The following is a 20,268-nucleotide window of genomic DNA, read 5'->3' on the forward strand; positions in this document are numbered from 1 at the left end:
CACCTCCAGGCCACAGACAGCAGCAGGACACTGATGGCCTGGCCTCCTATGGCCTGCAGATGCTGGCCCCGCAGCTCTTCTCACAGCCCAGACACCCGCACACTCTCTAATACCAACTTCAGAGGACAATGCTTCTTTACTCCTTTACCTCATAGCCCCGCATCCATGAGACAAAACAACTCTGCAAGGCCTTCCAGTCCAAAACTAACAGAAAAGGAAATTCAATGTATAAAATAGTCTATGTAAAAACAAACAAACAAACAAAAGAAAACACCCAGCTTTCACCCCCTCCCCCCCCCCCCCCAAACTCCTCTCTCCCTCCTGCCTAAAGTGGGTATAAAAAAAACACAAAACATTTTCCTCCCTGCACCATCTCCTCCCCAGATCTGGACCACTCTCTGCTTTCTTCCTCTGTACAGCCTGCTCACCCACCCGTCCTTCCCTCCCTCAGAACTCCCGCACCGTGTACAGGAGCAATTCCACATCAGCTGACATGCCATTTACATGGCCAGATCTGTCCCAGAACATACGTCCTGTTTGACTGGTGCCAGATGTTGGTTTTAGGCTTCTTGAAACCTCAGCCCAGACAGATGCTGTCTGGTTTGTCCACTCAAGTCCTCAGGAGGCTCCAGGTGGTTCTAGCTCTGAATGAGTAACCACACCATCCAGAAACATACTAACGCCTACACTTCCAACTCCTTTTTTCCAGATAATCTTTCCTCACCAGCTTTGCCAAATCCAGACACCTTCAGACCTTTCAGACACCAAAGCTCTTCCCGGTCACCACCCTAACTCCAGGGCTCAAGGACCAGCTCCCGCACCACCCAGCCTGGGGACGTGGCAGTGCAGCATGGGGACAGCACAGCACAGCACCCTCCTGCTTGCCATTTGGCACCCGGGCCAGAAGCCGGCTGTTGCTGCAGGTTGGAGCCCTCGCACCAGGCCCAGCCCTGCACATTGCCATCAGCTGCTCCATGCCCAGAGCCTTTGCTGGGGCAGTGTCCGAGATGGCTCCGCTGCACCTGCGGGGAAACCACCACCGTAAGGCTGGAGCCACGGCCACGGAACGTCCCTCGAGAGGCAGGGAAGTAAGCATGAGAAAAAGACTGGGTGTGCTTTCTAGCAGCCTCCTGAACCAAAGAGTCTGAAGAAAACTTAAGTATACATAAACACCCTGCAGTGGTGGATGATGGCTGCACATGCCTTTATACTCTCTAGAGGAGACAAACAGTTCTGTATTTTCAGATAATACGGTCCTCAAGACTGTGCTTGTGTAAATCGCGAGGATGCAAAACACACATTCATCTCAAAAGTGGATTTGGAAACACCAGACCGAAGTCCACCAAGGCTGCACACACCTGACTGGCCCCGCAGCCCCTGCCCAGGTGCTTCAGGCCTGCTCATTCCCAGGTTCAGATCCAAGCTCTCAGACTCGGCTGCATGTTGGGATGTGGGGACGTGCTCAACACCATGCTGTCAGCATCCACGACACAGATCCCCAGAACAGGCAGAATACCAAAAGGAGACATACCATAAAAGATGCATGGCCCTTTCAAACCTGTTGCTATCGTCATAGTGCCAGGTACAAAGAAGATATACCAGTACGGAGAGAAGCCAGAGGTTTGTGAGGCAGCTCTCCAGATGCCTAACAGCTTGGCTATGTAAACAGGCTTTTAAACACATAAGCATGCAAACAGCCCATTAGTGCTTCAGCTGCTCTGCAGAGTTGTCCAGATGCAGACCTACATTGCCATGAACACAGTACACACACTCTTTCAGTGAGAAGAAATCCAAGTTATCCTAGTGCACATCAATCCTGCAGCAACTAAAGCCTGGCAAGTTCACACCCAAATTTTCCCTCTAATAATAGGTATGTGTGCCCCCATAGCCGAAAACTGGGACACTACTAAGGTCAAACTGAAGCACACAGAAGATGCTGACTTGAATTAATGAAGCATTTTCTAATTCTGGAAGGTAAATAGGGAGAGCTGCCAGCTCAGTGCACAACTAAATGCATTTGACTTGACCGTCTTACTAATTCAAGTGGTTTCCAAGGAAAGACAGACTATGTATTGTTAAAATCGCAAACCCGATTTCCAACAGGTTTTCTATAGAGGTCATCTGCAAAATACATTTTAGCCCCAGACTTGTTTGCCATTATGCCTGGCAGGAAGATGTCTTTGTCACGTTACGTTTGTCTGCAGCCAAGCCAAGAGGCAAGCCAATCTTGCATTGCCACAATAATTTGACTAATAATTACCACAAACACACCCCAAAACCCAGAGAGCATTTCAAAAGAAGTTAGAATAAATATCGTCCTGTTCATGTGCATATCTAAAAGTGCCCTTAAACTCTCTCTAACTGATTTATAGCCTACAGAAATCTCAGTGTGAAAGGAGGAATGTAAAGAAACTCTTTTTCCCCCGAGAACCCAGGAAAAACAATACCCAGAAACCAAACCATGGGATTTTACATTTACTACCCATATATCCAAAAGTTTGTAAACAGCAACATTGCTGAAAGATGCCCACACACCCCAACCACCTTGTACAGATCAGTACAGTTATATCACCAGGCGCATCCCCTCCTTTTACCTGTCACTGATAAAAAAAAAATTATTACAATGCCAAGATTCTGATGTACCAAAAGATTAGTTAATTTACATTAGTGATCTGAACTGAAATGTATTAGTCACAGCAAGTCATATTTATAAGTAGATGCTCTTCTGCAGAATTAAAGTGAATATAATTTCTTTTATGATAATTGTAGCTTTGGGAGTGGAGAGAACTGAACTAAACTAAATGAACTATTTTTGGTCCAAGTCAGAGGCCAAAAAAGCTGGAAGTGGGTAAACTGGTCTATTACAAAGGGCAGCATGGACCAGCTCTTCTGGGTGCCCTATATAGTGAAGACCTGAAGAAGGAAAAAAAAAAAAAAAGATTGTAGTACCTAACAAAAATCTCAAATGACCAAACTGTTGATAAGCAGATGTTCAACAGTCAGTACTGTGCAAATGCTCACCGCAGACAGCCAATTAACAAGAACTCCCTGGGTTCAAGAACGACAACAATCAAAAGATTCGGCTAAACAAGTCACCAAAATTCCAGAAGCAGATCTAGATGTTAGGGCCACAGAATAGAGCTGAGCAGGAGTGCAAAGAAAACTCATTAACTTAAAGGCCAGCAGTGCTCCTGATGAAACCAGAAGGTGCCCTTACAGCTGGCCTGACTTTGGCCACCACGTGGTCTCACCGAACAACTTGCATTGAGAAAGCAGCCCCAGGCAGGTGAGAACAGGGCTGGGTACAGGGCCCACAACCACAAGCACACACCAAAGCCCTTACAAGACTCAAGATCGAGCGCATGCCTTGTGGTGTCACGTGAAGCTCACGACCCCCCTGACAAACCCATGGTACTAAAAGCTGACACCAAAAATGCCTCTTCCTGGCTCACACAGCCCCCAGATAACCACTGCAGTTAAGTGGAGGGGCTCCCTGCCGTCCTGCAGGTGTGTGAACTTGTACAGGAGCACTGGAAATCCCTCACCTCACCTGCTACAACTTTAAACAGCTTCCTTAGACTGTAATGTTTGTGCTCCTATCAAGCTAGGATTATTCTTACAATTAAAAGTTAACTAAATAATATTTAGAGGTAATGCACAGAACTTAGAGAAAATCATCATAATCACTTACATTATAGAAATAGGCAACAGATGCTCTCTTCATCAACCTGCTAGAAGTCTGCTGAGACATCCATCCATGCTCCCCATGGACAAGGTGCAAGATCTGTGCCCTGGGTTTAGCTTTTACATCACATCGCACCTGAGTTCTTCCCAAGACTCGGCTCAGATTCAAGCCTTCCTTCCCTAAGGCTTTCTGTGAGTTAATAACCGATGTGCTGACACTCTCCAGCTCACAAAGGCAGCAGCATCATCTCTTGCCCAGTCTGTAAGCAGACTGTATTAAACTGTCCCAACATTTTACTCAAGTATATCAATCACAAGCCCACAGAGAAGGAAATGCTTCTTCTGACAGGCAGCAGGAGATCAAATGAGAACAGTACTACATGCACATGATCTGACAGAAAGCCTTAAACAAAGAGCAGAGTATGTGGATCATTACTAATTTTTAATCAAGACAAGAAACAAACACTCTAAGGATGACCCCTCATGCCCATCAGCTACTCCCAGCTGATGTGACAGCAGTGCCTCTAATTTTAAGAGACACTGTTTGGACAGCAAAGAGGCAGCCCCTGGTGTGTCTTACAGGTGTTAGACCCAAGGTCCATATTTAATCCACAAACATGTGGCTGGATTCAAAGCAAGCTGTTACTGTCAGGCACAGAGATTTCTGCTGGCACGCTTCTCCCCAAAGCTGAGGATTCAGATTATTTGGCAAGCCTGTGCCAGCAGAGTCCCAGACAGTCACACAACAGAGCTCCACCTTGGGAGCGAGCTGCTAAAGCGCCAGTCTCACCTCTCCAGAGCTGGAAAGCCTCGAACAGAAACACATCTGATCTTTATGCAAAGGACACCCACCAGCAGGTTTGTTCAGCCGTTAATTAACCTCACCCTTAAAAGACTAAAGATAGGAATTCACTACCTAAATGAAACAGCGGGCACTGAGACAGCCATGAACATCTGTCTCTCGCTCCCTTTGCGAAGCAACATTTCGGCCACATGGAAACCGGTCTACACTGTGAAAGTATGATTCATTAGGGAACATTTTGCTGGTTCCAAGAGAAGACCAATATCTTTAGTTAATACCCACTTGGGATTGGTGAGGAGTGTCAGATTGATGACTGCCCTTTTCATTAACTTCCACAGCCGGATGTTAAGTAAAGACAACAGCAGAACAATTTCTGGACAGAAAGCGGATGTTGAAGTCAAGCAACCCCTTGCTATGGCTTGTAATAGCCACGGCTAATGGTCAAGACAGATGAAACAGAGCTAAAAGGCTATCTATATCTGAGCTAGTCAACAGAGAAATAGCCTATTTCAGGGTGTGATTCATCAGACTTATTTTAAATGTCTAACTCGGGATGAGATAAATTGCACTTTGGAAGAGCTATTTCTTACCACTGACTACAGGGAGTCTAGACAACTATCTCAGGTGTAGCTGTGTATATAGACAGCCACATGCAGACAGATGAATCACCCCCTCTCATCTCTGACAGCCTAGAGCATCCCTCTGGACCCGTCATGGAGGCTCTGGGGATTCACACGGTGCTCAACACACGCCAGCAGGTTTGCAGTAGTGGGGTTACCCTGATCCCAACGTCAGCCCCTGCATGTGGATGGCTGAGCCAAGGCGGTTCATGCTGACACCCCCAGGGGCTCTCCAGGAACAGCCACTCTGCTTTGTGCCCTAAGGGACGTGCTCAAAGGTGACTTTGCCCTGATGGAGTCAGAACAGCCTAAGTAGGAGCTTTTAAAGACTGTGGAATAATACATCTTCTACCTATGCTACTCCTTTCTAAATCTGTCAGGTCACCCAGAGAAACCCTACAGAACACTGATGTAGGAGGGAGGAAATCAGACTTTCTACCCTTTACAGAAATAACTCAAGTGCAACAGACAAAAAAAAAAACATTCCAGAAGAAAAACTTCCAGAGCTGGGAAACTAGCTTGGGGAGGGGAAAAGTAGTCCTTTTATTACTGGGAAACTGCTCGACACAGAGGGATCTAGGAGACAACCCACCTGGCTGGAACAGCTTACTTTCACTGCACAGGTACATGGGATGAGAAAACACCTGATTCATCACATCACCTGGTGGAGAACTGCTCAGTATAAAAGACACACCGGACAACAAGGAAAGCAATGCACCGAGCAGGCACGCCAACGTTAACAAGCAGGTCATCATGAGGCAGCAATGAAGGCCAAAGCTCCCCGTGTCGCAGAATGACAGGCAGCGAGGGAACTGCCGGACACGGCGCTGCAGGGGTCAGCCCGAGCCTCGTAAGCAACAGGGAATGGAAACGCGATGAGCACGGGCACTGCGGGGTCTGCACGGGGCTTGTGGGGCTGCGTGCAGCCTGCTGCGGGACGTCAGACAGGGCGTGAGGGATCGCACAAGTTATGTATGTATAGGCACAGAGATATGTAAGTAAAATTCTGGGAATGTGAACAGACAAATTCTCTCATAGTAAGTTCTCTCATAACCTAACCCAAATTTCAAGCTATTTCATGGTTTAAAACACAAAACAAAACAACACGCAAGTGAGTAACAGCAGAGCAGAACGGCCTACTCGGCCGCTGAGGGCCAGCAGCTCAGGGCCCAGGGGGCACTGTTTGGTGAGGGCAGCTGAAGCCGGTGCCCAGGATATGGCTAGGACAAGCCAAAGACAGGCCTGAACTAAGGGAGAAGAGCTCAATTCGTCAGTGGTTGTCTAGGAATGGGATGGGTTGTGCCCATGGGACGATGGCTGGGTAGTACCAAACAGCACCTGCCAGGGTTTTGACTGAAGACATTCAGCAGCTAAAGCAAACCTCACTGTAATTTGATTTAAGACAGAAAGGCGATGCTGGCTGTCAGTACCCGTTTGTCCCGAAAATGCATCTGACAGATGTGGGAAGTAGAGGAGCATGTGGCAGATGAGATGAGACATTTGTATTTGTCCTGCGCTTCCCGAGTCAACAAGCAGAAAATGTCACCGCGTTAAGAACTGTACCTTGCTAGAGGAAACTGAGGAGGGAATAACCTTGGCTATTATTCCGACAAGTACCTTGGTTCAGTGGCCACTCAGGAAGGCTCTTTAAATTCTTAATACTTTCAAACACTATTCAGCATTGCACAGTTAAGAGACAAATTCATCTTTGCTGTAGAATTCGGATGTAGGCAAAGCATAGGAAATCGAGAAGGACCTTCAGAAGGCATTCAGGAGTGTAACCCCCCAAACACACCTCCCGAAAAGCACTGACAGTGTTTAATTAAGAGGATTACTTTTACATTTTTCCCCAGGCATTTGCACTTTTAAGTACTACAATGCTAGAAGAGCAACCAGTGGATGAAGAACAAATTGCATCATAAGTTTGGTTTAAAATTTTGTTTAAAAAAAAAGCGTACACCTTAAGAGAAAAAATTCTTGTAAGGAAAAAGTCTATCCAAAAGCAAGATGCAAAAAGTAAACAGAGACCTAAAGCCATTCCAAACAACCTGCTGGAAATAATATTAATAAAATTAGATGACATTTCCTGTGCTAGTCAAGCTTGAGCATGTATCTTTTGTCTGTCCTCTGAGAAGAGCATGCTTGGGTCCAGCTACTGAACTGATGTACACAAGCCAAGTACAACCATCCCAATAAAGTCTGCAGTGAACCTTCTGTTTCTCACCTCATTCTGCTGGTCTAATGACACAGCCAACCATAACAGGTACCCAAGAAAAGAGTGGGAAACAGAAGATTTCCATTATGGAAATAAGAGTTTTGATGGCATCTTGTTCTTTGACTTGTCAACAAGGCTTCCTCTCCTACAGTGACAAGCTCGGAAGAATTCTCAGCATATCATTGTAGATGCCAAGCACAAATGTTATCATTTTTAAGGCAATATGCAATAATCCAATCTCACACTGGGTACCTATATGACTTTCAAATAGCATTTCAAAGCACTAAGAATTTCATCTTGGAGCATTTCAAAAAGACACTGAGGCAACATTACTCATTGCTATATATGCAAACAGAGATGTTGACATAGGAAATGATAACCATTCTCTTTAATAATAGAAGAAATTCCCTTAAAAACACACAGAAGAAGAATGAAAAATTCAGAACATCACAGGAAAGAGTCTTCTTGACCTACAGGTTTTCTAACACCCTTTAAAGCTTCAGTGTGAATACTCACAGGCAGCAGACCTGAATCCTGTATGGGAAACAGGCACAACAGGACACTGCACACCCACGTGATTCCCATTAATAAAAACTCTATCTTATATGGTTATGCTTTCACCACCTAATTATCTCACCAGCATGGTGTTACATCTATAATGAGCATCTTTGTAGAAAGCTGGAACTGAAAATAGCTGATGTCTGAAGAAAGTTCCCCTAAGTTTTCAAGACTAAAAGTCCCTGGCAGAGGAACTAATGCTGAAGAAAAAAAGTACCAAAAAGTTTTAGAGGGAGATGTTTTTATAATAAATGAGCAAAACCTCTGCAACCTTTTCCTTGGATGTGAAGTACAGATGGAGACAAATGGACCACAATAGTTCAGGTCAATTTTGTCCTACCCGTAGCAGAGAACAGAGATCCTGATTCTGTTCTGCCTGACACAATCTCTAAATCCTCCCTTTGTTTTCTGACTGTGATTTTTCATTCATTTTTTCAATCCTTCCTCTCCAGAAGGATTATTTGGACTCAGCTGGACATTTTCAGTTTCATAGCACCAACAATCCAGAAGCCATGCTGTTGACCTGCAACACTAATCTCAGTGGAAAAATCCTGCCCTAAACTCAAAGAAATTTAGCACAGCAGAAGGCAGGACTTATGACAGACAGCAATCCCGAGAGGTTGTATAATTCTCATACCAGGCTACAGCAACCAGCCGCATCTTGGCTTCTTCCCATCTCTTTGAAAATGACCTTCCCAGTAGAAGAAATAAGAAGGAACAGAAAGAATTTCCTGACCCTGGTTCAAAGGAAAAGATTGTCCAGTAAACTGAATTCCTTCCTGGTTCTGAAGAAACTAGAAACACTCGGGATTAAACTCATTCACAGAAAAAAACGCTATAAAGGGAAATGCAGGATCAAGGGGTTTATGATAAGTTTTGTTACTAGTGACAATTAAAAAAAAAAAAAAAGACAACAAAAAACTCAGCTTAAGAATGCTCTTAAGACAGTATCTCCTCCACCCAATATGCAACCACTGGAGTCTGCTCCAAACAACCATCCTAAGAGCTCCAGCAGCATCACAGGTGTTGATGTCTGGTAGTCTTCAAATGCAACTCTGAGACTAAGCCCTGATGCCAGATGCAGCTCACCTGCATTTCTACACATACACTACCTGCTTCATTCAGGGATTGTGCTGGGGTTGCTGTTTGCAGCATCAGCTCTGCGCCCTCCTGGAGGGCTCCCTGCCCTGCATCCCGGGGCACTGGTGCAGTGCACAGAAATACCTCCTCTGGCAAGCATGTGTATTCTTTCAGATTACACTGAAGAAGCCCAAGTGTGGACAGCCTGATCTGTGGCAAACAATTAAACTTTGAGTGAGAAAATTTTAGGCCAGACCAATTTTTCTAGTCATAGTTTAGGATTACTAAAAATAGAGTTTATAATGCCAACTGGTGGCAGCTTTAATAATCGTAGAGGGATTACTTGTTCTGCGTGTCCCCAGGGAATCTCCATTTCTTCTTTGCACTTAAGTAAATTTTGACACTTCTTCCTATTGCACAGTCCTCATTAGATACCCCCCCATCTTTTTCTTAATTCTTGATCAATATTAGACCATAAACAACATTTCAAAGATTTTATAAGAATCCAATAAGCTGCTTTCCCCTCCTCCCACTGTCTTAACATACCTCACTGCTTTGTGGGATCTGCGGCACTTGCTCAGAGCCCAAATGTGCAAACCTGCCACCAGTGCTGAGGGGCGCCCAAGTGGATGCAAGTATCCCACAGCCTGCTGATCACCTGCAGCTGTCAGGAAAGCAGGATCCTTAGAGCTAAAACCCCCACACTCCTACCCCAGCTTTTTGGTTTTCTTCTAGGTTATGCTGCAGTAGTGGGCATAATTCAAAGCCACCACAAGACTGCAGCCAGCTCTGAATGGAAGAGGCTGCCGACTAAAAAGTGCTTTCCACCCTGGAGCCTAGGGCTGCCCAAGTACCGACGATCCAGGTGGGACGTTTCAGGCACCTGGGCCCAGGCCAATGCTGTTCTACCAAAAGCTGCTCCAGGAGCACAACAGCTAGCCCAGCACAACCACATAGCTGCAGGTACACAACGTTGTAAGAGTGAGCACCAAAGAGCTCAATGCTGTGACTTCCCACTGCAACCCAGCTCATCATTCCTCTCTTCAATAAAGGGGAGGGTGAAGTTCCAGGATAATCTTGGAACAAGTGGAACAGTTACAACTTGGGTCGCAGTGTATGCAACGCCTCCAAAGAAACACTGGAGATGAAGTACAGTCATCTTCATGTCTTACGTTTAAGAAGTGAATAAACATGCAGAAGAGAGGAAAGCGGTGTATGGTTCACAGCTGAAGCTAAAAATATATGTTTAGTATTTCTAAACGTTGGAAGGTTGTTTTTCCTGGAAAAAGCAAAACAGTGTATATTCTATGTTCTCTTTATCTTAAATCACTTAACCCAAAGCGATGCAAGGTTCGTCAGGATACCACCCAAGACTGTAATCACAAAGATCTATTTATTCGTAACAGAAACCAAACTCATTTAAGAGAAGACCTAAAGGATTGATCAGGGGCATAAACAAAACTTAATTGCGGGAACAGATTTAAAGAATGAGGCGCATTAATGGCAAAACAATGTTTATTTAAGAAGATACAAAACAGGTATATAAAACTGTAAGTGGAATTTCAAAAAGGCAGAACTTCCACGTAACTTCTGGAAAATAAAATTTAAACAAATAAACTGAGGAGTAACATTTATAAACCAATAGAATCGATACTTTCCTACACTGGACGTAACACCCTGTCCTACGACAACTGGCACAAAGAGGACAGCAGGGATGAGAAAGAGGTCAGATATTTATATAGAAAATGAGAGCAGATGGAGTGACACCAGGCAGGATATGACCGAGCCTGCTGACCTTGTGGTTGCAGTGGGAAGCCCCCCTCCCACAGGCCCACCAGCAGCCCCCTGCCCAGCACGACCCCAGCCCTCGTGCTGCTGGGCCAGTGGACGGACTGACCGCCTCATGGTTGTACCGGGCTGGATGGCACATCAGCTGGCTGCTCTGCCCACCCTCCGGTCTCACAGTTTGAGCAGACTGGCCTCGAGACCTCCGCATGCAGGACAAATTTCATCAAAAAGGTTTGAGTAGTTTGAGATTTAGTTTGAAACAAACAGAAGAGAAACAACAGCTGCCTACGCCCAATTGCCTCAGGAGAACAATCTCAAAACAGGGACCATATATTCTCCTGCATCAGGGCACGAGCCAGGTAATGAACGTGGGCTTACCTTGACCTTTTCAGGAGACCCTCACGTTAACTGATTACAGACAAATTAACACCCAGCAATAAGACCTTGCTCAGGCCTAGGAGAGAAATTACACAAGCCTATGGTAGGAAAGCACTACTTCTATGTCCCACTGGCCTGAAAGGCAACAGGCTTATACCCTGTCACCCAGTCACCACAGGTTTGGCCATGCAGTTCTACATATACACAACAAAATCCCCATTTCTTAAAAAAAAAAAAAAAAGTTTCTGAAGGTCCCTAAGACATCTGGGTTTTATTCAGTTCATTTCTTTTGACTTTCGTAAGCAATCTTTATTTTCTTTTTTCTTCCATGACTCATTTTTCAAAGTTTCTAGCAAGAGAAAATAATTTATCTTGGTCTCAAGAAGCTCTCATTATTCCTAAAAAATCTTTTCATTTCCAAATACAGACCACTAGACAACCAGTACAGAAGCAGTGCCCAAGCTCCCACAGCACGTAACCTTGGCCTCCCAATTAGAATGTCCTGTACAGGGCTGTAAAACAAGGCATCGCCAAGTCACACCAGAGCATGTTCAAGGCTGCCGTGCTCATTGCAGAGGGCCTCTGATAAAGCCATGGCAAAGGAGATGCACTGGAACATGATGTGGGATGGGGACTGCTTTGCACTGTGTCTGCCATCGCTCCCCTCCAGCACACAGAGGAACTTCCAAGGAACTTAGGGCTGCCAAGAACCCAGACAGCACTCATCCATTCCCACAGTCCTCATCAAACTCAGGATGTTGGGGTCAAAGACAGTTCTCAGTGCATTTCAGTCCTCAGGACTGCAAAGAGTGCCTCAGATGGAAAGCAAGAATGGTTAGTGTCCGAGGGCTACAAGGGAACCGAGAGAACCAAGACCTGCAGCCTGAGGGGGCAACAGGCCCACAAGGACAACAACAAGGGAGTTCGCTGCCCACCAGCACCTGAGGACAGAGCGGCTCAGGCCAAGGAGACCAAAGAGACGAGGAGCACAAGGAAACGGCCTGCAGCAGGAGGTGGGACACGGCTCTCCAGCACCACTGAAGGCCTTGCACACAACCCTTGATCACAGCCACATCCACCTACTTGGCTGATCACTAGAACAAGGCTAGCAGGTAGTACCCGTGGCTAAGTTCTTTCATTTGTTAAGAAATGAAAAGTCAGTCTCCTTTTTCTAAACAAGGACGCGGTCGCAGCACCTTTGATGTCTCACAGCCAGATCACACAGTCTGCTGTGTCTAAGGCACACCAACAGATGAGACAAAGTACAGAGCGTGGAAGGTTCTAGAGCAGCCTCCCAAACAGACCAGCAGGAAGGAAGCTTCAGCAGATTAACAGGTGGAGCACAACCATTTTACAGGCAGTTGTATGGCAAAGCCACACAGAGCCGGGGACCCGACTCACTGACCACGAGACTCTATCTCCTTCTCTGTTTTTCCAACGCTGGGAACAAGAATAACTCAGGAGGCAGTAGTTTGTCACCCCACCGCTCTAGATCACCATGGTCACAGATGGTTTGGGGGGAAACTGTAAAGATTTGGCTTAATTTTCCAAGTTATTAATGATTCGGTCTCTAACCACCTGCACCTAAATGCCAGAACAGCTGCCTTCCTGCGGGACAGCACAGATCCCATAGCCCTGAGTGAACTGTATGTGAGCAGTCTCTCCCAAACATTTCTGGGTGGATAAAGAAAGGCCAGAGGAAACTAGCTGGCTGATCATCAAACAAAGCCCACAGAGCCTTCCTCTAATAAAAAACACCTTCATTGTGCAAAAACAACTTTATTCACAACTGAAATAATCCTCTCTATCTAAGCAACCTCCAGCACAACTAAGAACTGCTATGATAAAAATTCAACACAAGCATAACCCACAGCCAGCAGAAATTCAGACTGCCATTTATTTCACACAGGGTTAGCTTAGATACTGCAGTAGAGAATGTCAATAAGGAATCACACTACATGGGAAGACTTACTGTTGAATACATATGGTGACAGTTGCTCAAGCCTAATCACAAAGTGTAAAGAAATGAGACTCCCAAACCAGCATATTCACAATGTTCCTAATTTTCCCGTAGTTCCCAGGTTGGTGATTGAATCCCCTCCTTGTACCTTGCCCACGAGCCACTTCTGCCTTTGACCTTGTGATTTCAAGGCTGGTGACTACTGGTTCTCTCTTTGCTTGGGGCTCTCACATCTCATTTAATTTCTCATTATCAGTAACAAGCAGATCAAGGACAGACTCTCCTCTACTTGCATTCTTTTGCTATCTTACAAATGAAGTATCTGTATTGATTATTGTCTTTTGTCATCCAATAGCTACTGGGATGGTTATTCTGTACGGTCAAGATACGCACCCCAACTTTCACCGTGCTCTTGAAACCAAACCAACTCCTACTGAAAGCTCCCGAGGAAATCCACCACACAGCACAGGATCTAGTCATCAAATCTAGCACGAGACCAATGCTTAACATCAATGCCAAGCAGAAATTCACAGGAGTCAATTTGCTTTTAACAAGGGACACAACTTCTGAACACAGCTTTGGTGAATGTTTGAGGATCCTCAGCCTTTTTCCAGGACAGGACACCAACAATCAGCATTTCCTTTGTAACACAGTCGTGCTTCAAACAGAACCATACACAAAGCCTCCTGTGGCTCATGCAAGACAGAGGAACTCACTCCACCTCAAACTCTTTTCTGCAGTTCTCAAGATAAAGAGAAGTCAGATGTTTTGCCATTCTCCTCCTCTCTGATACTAATTCCTTGCAGCCCTACCATATGAAACCATTGAATTTCATTAGATCTAGCTGATGGCTATCAAACCCCCTCACAAGCACTGGCTAAGAGACACTGGTCTTACCACGGCTTCCACGCCTGTGACCTCTTGTCCCAAGGGGCCTCTGCCTGCCCAGCACTGCCCTCCCTGCAGAGCTCCCATCCCAGAGCAGAACCACGCCATGGGACAGTCCCTCGCTCAGACCTGTGCCTTCAGATATGTTCCTCCCTCACATCGTACTCTCACAGAGCTCCCCAACTCCACATCTCCCCAGACACAGCCTCTCTCTCATTAGGCAACTGCCTCCAGCAGTTCTTTGATAACATTCCCCAAACCTGCTCCTACCCTTCCCCAAAAGCTCTTCTGCTCATATGCACCACACTTCAACATTCCCTCCAGGGCCCCCCAGCATCCAGATTGCTGGGTGGCTCTGTTAGTCCCTACATGCTGGCGCATCCTTTTCAGGAGCCCAATCTGACCTCCCCCATGCTGACACAACAGCTGCCCTGCTCTTCATAGAATGGCTTGGGTTGGAAGAGACCTCAAAGCCCATCTAATTCCACCCCTCCTGCCATGGGCAGGGACACCTCCCACCAGACCAGATTGCCCAAAGCCCCTTCCAGCCTGGCCTTGAACACTTCTGGGGATGGGACATCCACAGCTTCTCTGGGCAACCTGTTCCAATGCCTCACCAGCCTCAGAGTGAAGTATTTCTCCATCATATCTAACCTAAATCTCTCCTCTTTTAGTTTAAAGCCATGACTCTTTGTCCTATCAATACACTCCCCAATAAAGAGTCCCTCTCCAGGCTTCTTGTAGTTCCCTTTTCATGGCAAGGCACCATCTCAAACCACTCTCTCCCAATACCTCTCACGGCTGCTGCCTGTTTGTGGACACGCTGACACCCTTGTTAGCTCACAGCCAACCTCCAGCACCACCTCAGGGACCTCCACGTGCCCCAGCTCCTTTATCCCACAGATTGGGTGCCAGAGCATTCCTCCCACCAACTGAAGATCACCTCGTTTCTAACAGCACACACAGCACACCAAACATGACAAAGCACCAGTTGCAGCATCTCTGCTCCTGCTGTTGGTTTCCATTGTACCCATCACTCTACCTGCCTGCAAAGACAGGACACCCAGTCCAATGACTGTCAGTATTCCTATCCTTGTAAAAATAAATCAGCATCACAAAAGCAGTAAATAATTAAGTACTGCCCATCTACACTGTCTTAAGATCTTTTATAAATGAGTCACTAAAGTGATTCTCAATTCTTATTAAGCCTTCTCAGCCACAAATTAGGAAAGCCAGCTGAGAGTGCCTCCAGCTCCGAGGATGTATTCCCCATTGAAGTCCTCTTTTCCCTGCCACAATACGTCTCACAACTTGCTTTCTCTCTGGAGACCATATGAGAAAGACATTCAAACAATTACAGGTGAATACATGAATTAAAGATTCTGGTGCAATTACTAAGGATTGCCATCAGGACCACCTACTTAATACAAATATGTACATAATGCAAATACAAATGTCTGAAGAGATGAATAATTGTGTGATAGAAAGCACTGGATAAGCAGGTGAAGACAAGAAGACAGGAAAGGTGCTTGTGACCCAGAAGCCCTGTCCATCTGGTAATCCCTTCCAGCCTTTTGGCAACCTTTATCCCATGGCCACAAGACAAGCAGCTCCACACATCAAACGACCGTTGACTCCAACTGCACAAAGCCCTGCCATCTGGCACATCAGCCTGATCACAGATGCTTCATGTCTACACCTCTTCCTCTGCTGAGAGGAAAAGAACACACAGGTGGGGGCAAGAGGCAAGTCTGCTTGGACTGTCACCTCCCCGGCTGAGGTTTTCAGCATCCTCGGCACAGGACGTACATGTACATGCAGTCTAACATGCTTCTGAAGGTCTAACACGCTTCTGAACTAGCGATTCAGAGCATGGAACAGCAAGCCCTGTCTCCCAAGCTCAGATTCCTGTTACAGCTAATGCAACTAGTCAGATTAGTGACTGCTCCAGCCCGTATTGTAAGAGGCATCAGCAAAAAAGTGGAGGCAAGGAGATGAAAAGAAAAGAAGATCCTTAAACTTTCAGTGAAAAGCTGTGGAATTAGCCTGCTTGCAGAGAAAGTCTTTTCTTATTCCTGTCTGCTGGAAGCTGACTTTTGACCTACCGCGGGGGTTTACATGCCTTTCAAGAAGTCTTCCCAACATAATGGGCATTCCCATTATCCCTCTAAACCTCTAATCTCCCCAACAGTTCTGCATCACCGTGGCTCCATGGTGCAGGTGGTTGGGAGTTTTGCTTAGAGAGCATTTCCTCACCAGCTTCCTCCCCTCTGCTCCTGCTGCCCATACCCACAACCGGTGCGCAGTAACTGCTGGGCTGCGCGCCCCTGCCAGCACCCCACAGCCTGCCCCATGGTGGGACCAACTCCAGGGCCGTGTAGGGTGGACTCGAGGCATAAAGCCAACATCAGGCAGGGCTGGAAAGGGCTCCGAGATGCACCAACCTCTCCTCGGTGCCCCAGCGCCCCATGCTGCAGGGCTGGAGCCCAGACCCGCACCCACCGAAGGGGCAGCGCCCCAGGGCCCCGCGCCCGCACGGAGCCCCCCACGGCCCCACCGGCGGCCGGGGCTCTGCTGGGGGTCCCCACCCGGGGCGGCCCCGGGGCCCCAACCCCTGCGGCTCCCCGCGGGGGCTCCACGGGGCCAGAGCCCGCGGGGCCCCCCCCAGCCCCGCTCCGCTCCGCTGCTGCCGGCCCCGCCCCGCCCCGCCCCGTCCCGTCGCGGCCCCGGCCCCGCCCGGCCCCGCCGCACTCACCCTTGACGGCTTCGCCCCGGTTGAGCTGGATCTCGCCCTCGCCCTGCGGCGCGTAGCTCTTCACCACGATGAACTTGCGGCCGGGCACGGCGCTGTACAGCTTCCGCTTGGGCCCGCGCAGCGGGGCGGGCGCGGCGTGCGGCGCGGGCTCGGGGCCGGGGCCGGGCCCGGGGGGCCCCGCCGGGCCGCCGGGGCTGTAAACGAAGACGTAGGTTACGGTGCTGATGCCCGGCAGCTCGTGGCTCGGCCCGCCGCGGCCCGCGGGCTGCGCCATGGCGGGGACGGCGCGGCCGCGGGGCTCGGGGCTCGGCGCGGCCCCGGGGCCGGGGGGCTCAGCGCAGCCCCGGCCGCCGCGGCGCCGCCCGGGCGCGGGCACCGGCTGCGGCTGGGGGGCCGCCGCCCGCCGCCGGCTCCATGGCGCGGCGCCGCCCGCCCCGCGCGGCGCTCCGCTCCCTCCGGCGCCGCGCCGCCGCCGCGCGCACCATGGCCCGGGGCAGGTGCCGCCGCCGGCGGCTCCTCCCCCTGCGGGCGGGGACGGGGCCGGCGCCGGCCCGGCCGCCTCCCGCCCCCCGCCCCCGGCCGCCGCCCCCGCCGCGCCGCGGCTCCACCGACCCCGGCCGCCGCCGCCGCCGCTGCCTCCCTCCCTCGCTCCCTCCCTCCCTCCTCCGCCGCCGCCGCCGCCGCCGCGCTCCGCGCCGCCCCCTGGCGGCCGCCGCCGCCCCGGGCCGGAGGGGGCGCGGGGGGCGTAGCGGGGACGGGGGCAGCCGGCGGGGGTCCGGGGGGGGCAGTGCCGGGGGGCGCTGGGGGCGGCCCCGCTCCCGGTCCGGCGGCTGGAGCGGGGGTCCCGGGGGTCGCAGCGCTCCCTGCACGGGGCGGCCCCCGCGGCCCCCGAGCTGCCCCCTCCGACCTGAGCCGGGCCGGCGGCGGAGCTCGGGGCTGGCCCCTGCTCGGGGGATCCCCTCGCTGCCCCGCGCCCGCAGCCCCCGCCCCGTGCCCGCAGCCTGTGCCCCACGCTCGCAGCCCCGGTGTGAGCGTGCAGCCCCATGCCCCATGTTTTACTCCGTGCTCCATGTCTGCAGCTTCGTGCCAAGTGCCTGCAGCCCCTGTGCGATGCTTGCGGACCCTGCTCGTTAGCACACATCCTCCCCAGCTCCCCGCATCTCCCAGGGCTTAGGGCCACCTTCCATAACCCAGATGGGGCTGCCCCAAGCCGTCCCTGCTGCGCCCCCGAGGCTGCAGAGCGCAGCCCTGCTCCCTGCCGGGGCTGTCGATTGGGAAGCGGCACGGCCCCACCGCGGGGTCTCCACCTGCGGACCTCCTCTGGCCCGGTGCTGCATGGAGACGGGGAGGGGAACGGCCGCTGCAGTGGCAAGAGCTGTCCCACGGCTTTTGATGATCAAGAGGGGCACGGCTTCCCCTCCTGCTCATCAGCACACTGCCCAAGCCCTCTCATCAAACTTGCTGTCCCCAGGCGCAAAGCTTCAGTAGAAGGCACTGTCACACCGGGGATGTGTGCTGGGTCACCTGCCAGCCTCAGCCCAGAAGTACTGCTTCGGTACTGCGCTGCATTATAGTCCCTCGAGGGAGAAAACACTTTAATAAGAAATAAATAGCTACCCTTTCCTTATAATACTTCTAAATGTCACTCCAGTATCATGATTTAGTCAATGCAGAGATATTAAAGACCAGCTCAGATCTCTAAAAGGCTCCTTCGTGTTTTTAGAAACAGTCACGAGAAGCATGCAGAAAATGTAGGTATTGCAGGCAGCTCCCAGAAATACTTGCTCAATGCAAAGAGGCTGTTGGATACTGCAGCTCTGCACCGTGCTGCATGCTCACACTGACCCGGTGGTGCCCAGCCCACAGCACAAGACACTCACGTGGGGGGCTTTGCACGCAGGTGTGTGTGTGCAAGCGCCCAGGCTGCTGGTGCGGCCAGCAGAGCCCCGAGTGCAGTGGGATTGCTGCAGCACTCCCGTGCTGCGGCTGCGTATCCCTCCAGCTGCACTGACTGCAGCGGTGCTCACGCAGACCCTCACATTCACGAGGCAGTCTGCAAGCAGGATCCCACTCCTGCCGTGTCACTTCCCCAAACTACTCCCTGCAGCCAGCCCACCTCTCAGCTCAGCACCAGCGCTGTTATTCTTTGCAAATACCACCCCTGGACTAAGAGCCAGTCCTTGCACAAATGCCATGAAGATCAAAATGACAGCCTAAATTCTCCATGACTCCTCTTTAGCACTTGCATTGAGGAAGCATTAATTATGTGGCTTGCAATCCAGTTCATATCTGCCATATTGATTTTGTAGCACATTCATTTTTAAATCGTTAAGAAGTTATTAAGTCAAAATGTCTCAGAAGCCTACATGTATTATATTGAAGATACATTTATAACAAGTTTTGTAATAATTTCAAAGAATACTACCATTTTTGTTTGGTCTGGTTTTTGGCAGGCTCAATTTCAATTAAGGAATATTAATTAGTTTAATCCTTTTTCATGTTAATGCTTACTTGATAGAGATCTGTGTCAGTCATGCAGCTGCTCCAGGTTCAGACTTTACTCTAGGAACATTTCTATATATATATTCCCAACTGGAAAATGTGAGAAAAAACACACAGAATCGGTTTTATGTTTTCTATCAGTCCAGTGTGGAGAATCTCTTGGCATGTTTCCACATGAATTGACAATGTGTTTCTTCACCTACTTTATCACCCTATGCCATAAGGCACCTCGAGGCCTGAAGGAGCGGGTTTCTTGCTTTGCTTTGCCTAGCTAAACTGTAGCTAATCGCTGCTGGATCCATAGCTTAATTCTGAACTGGAGCCAGGACGCCTTGTATATTATGAATAAAACAAACACTACCACGACAGCGTTTATTAAGAAGCTAAGGAGCTTCTTAATGTCTCCAGTGTATAATCGTGATTTCACCGAGCGCAGTGCCCACATCCTCCTCCTCTCCGAGACACAAAGGACATCGCAGCCAAAACGCCTGAGCGCCAGAGTAGACTGCTCCCCACGGGGCTGCCAAGTGGGGGCAGCTCAAATTAAATGTAGTCACTGACAGAGAGGCTGCTCTTTCTTTTTCCATACAGATATCCTGCCCTTGGTGATTACAGGGCTTTTCCCTATGTTGGCAGTTTATCTGAAATTCGTCCATATGAACTGCAAATCAGATTTCACAGCACTGACCAGAGAACAACGTTGGGTAAATAAGTTAGAGATGTAGGCATCTTACAGCTGAAGCACATTGACTGTCAGCTTCTGGTTGGAGTGAGCTTCAATAGCAGATGGAGGACTCCTCCTCCTACTGTCATATGCTGTCCCTGTAACCAGCAACCTATTCTGGAAGCTGCTGAACTGAAACTGGATTTCCTCTGCATGTTTCACCAAGAGCCTCAAGGAGGCTGAGCGCTCTGCACATGACGTTCCTCCTGGAACACGTACACATGTGTACACCTGCTCACAGACAAGGTGCTCGGCTTTGATTTTCCTGCAAATAAAAGGGTGCTCAAGAAACACTGCTATAAGCCTACGCATCA

At 49.2% G+C, this 20,268-nt stretch overlaps 1 protein-coding gene across 2 annotated transcripts in view; it reads right to left on the bottom strand.

Annotated features, from left to right (window-relative positions):
* SHANK3 (SH3 and multiple ankyrin repeat domains 3) overlaps positions 1-20,268 on the bottom strand; it is a 369,667-nt gene that overhangs the window by 172,732 nt on the left and 176,667 nt on the right. For both annotated transcript variants that reach the window (XM_084506714.1, XM_084506715.1), the window contains one exon: positions 16,729-16,922. In XM_084506714.1, the coding sequence (XP_084362840.1) occupies positions 16,729-16,922 (194 nt within the window). The remainder of the gene's footprint in view (positions 1-16,728; positions 16,923-20,268) is intronic.

Source organism: Aythya ferina (assembly GCF_964211825.1).
Source record: "Aythya ferina genome assembly, chromosome: 1".
Taxonomy (NCBI): domain Eukaryota; kingdom Metazoa; phylum Chordata; class Aves; order Anseriformes; family Anatidae; genus Aythya; species Aythya ferina.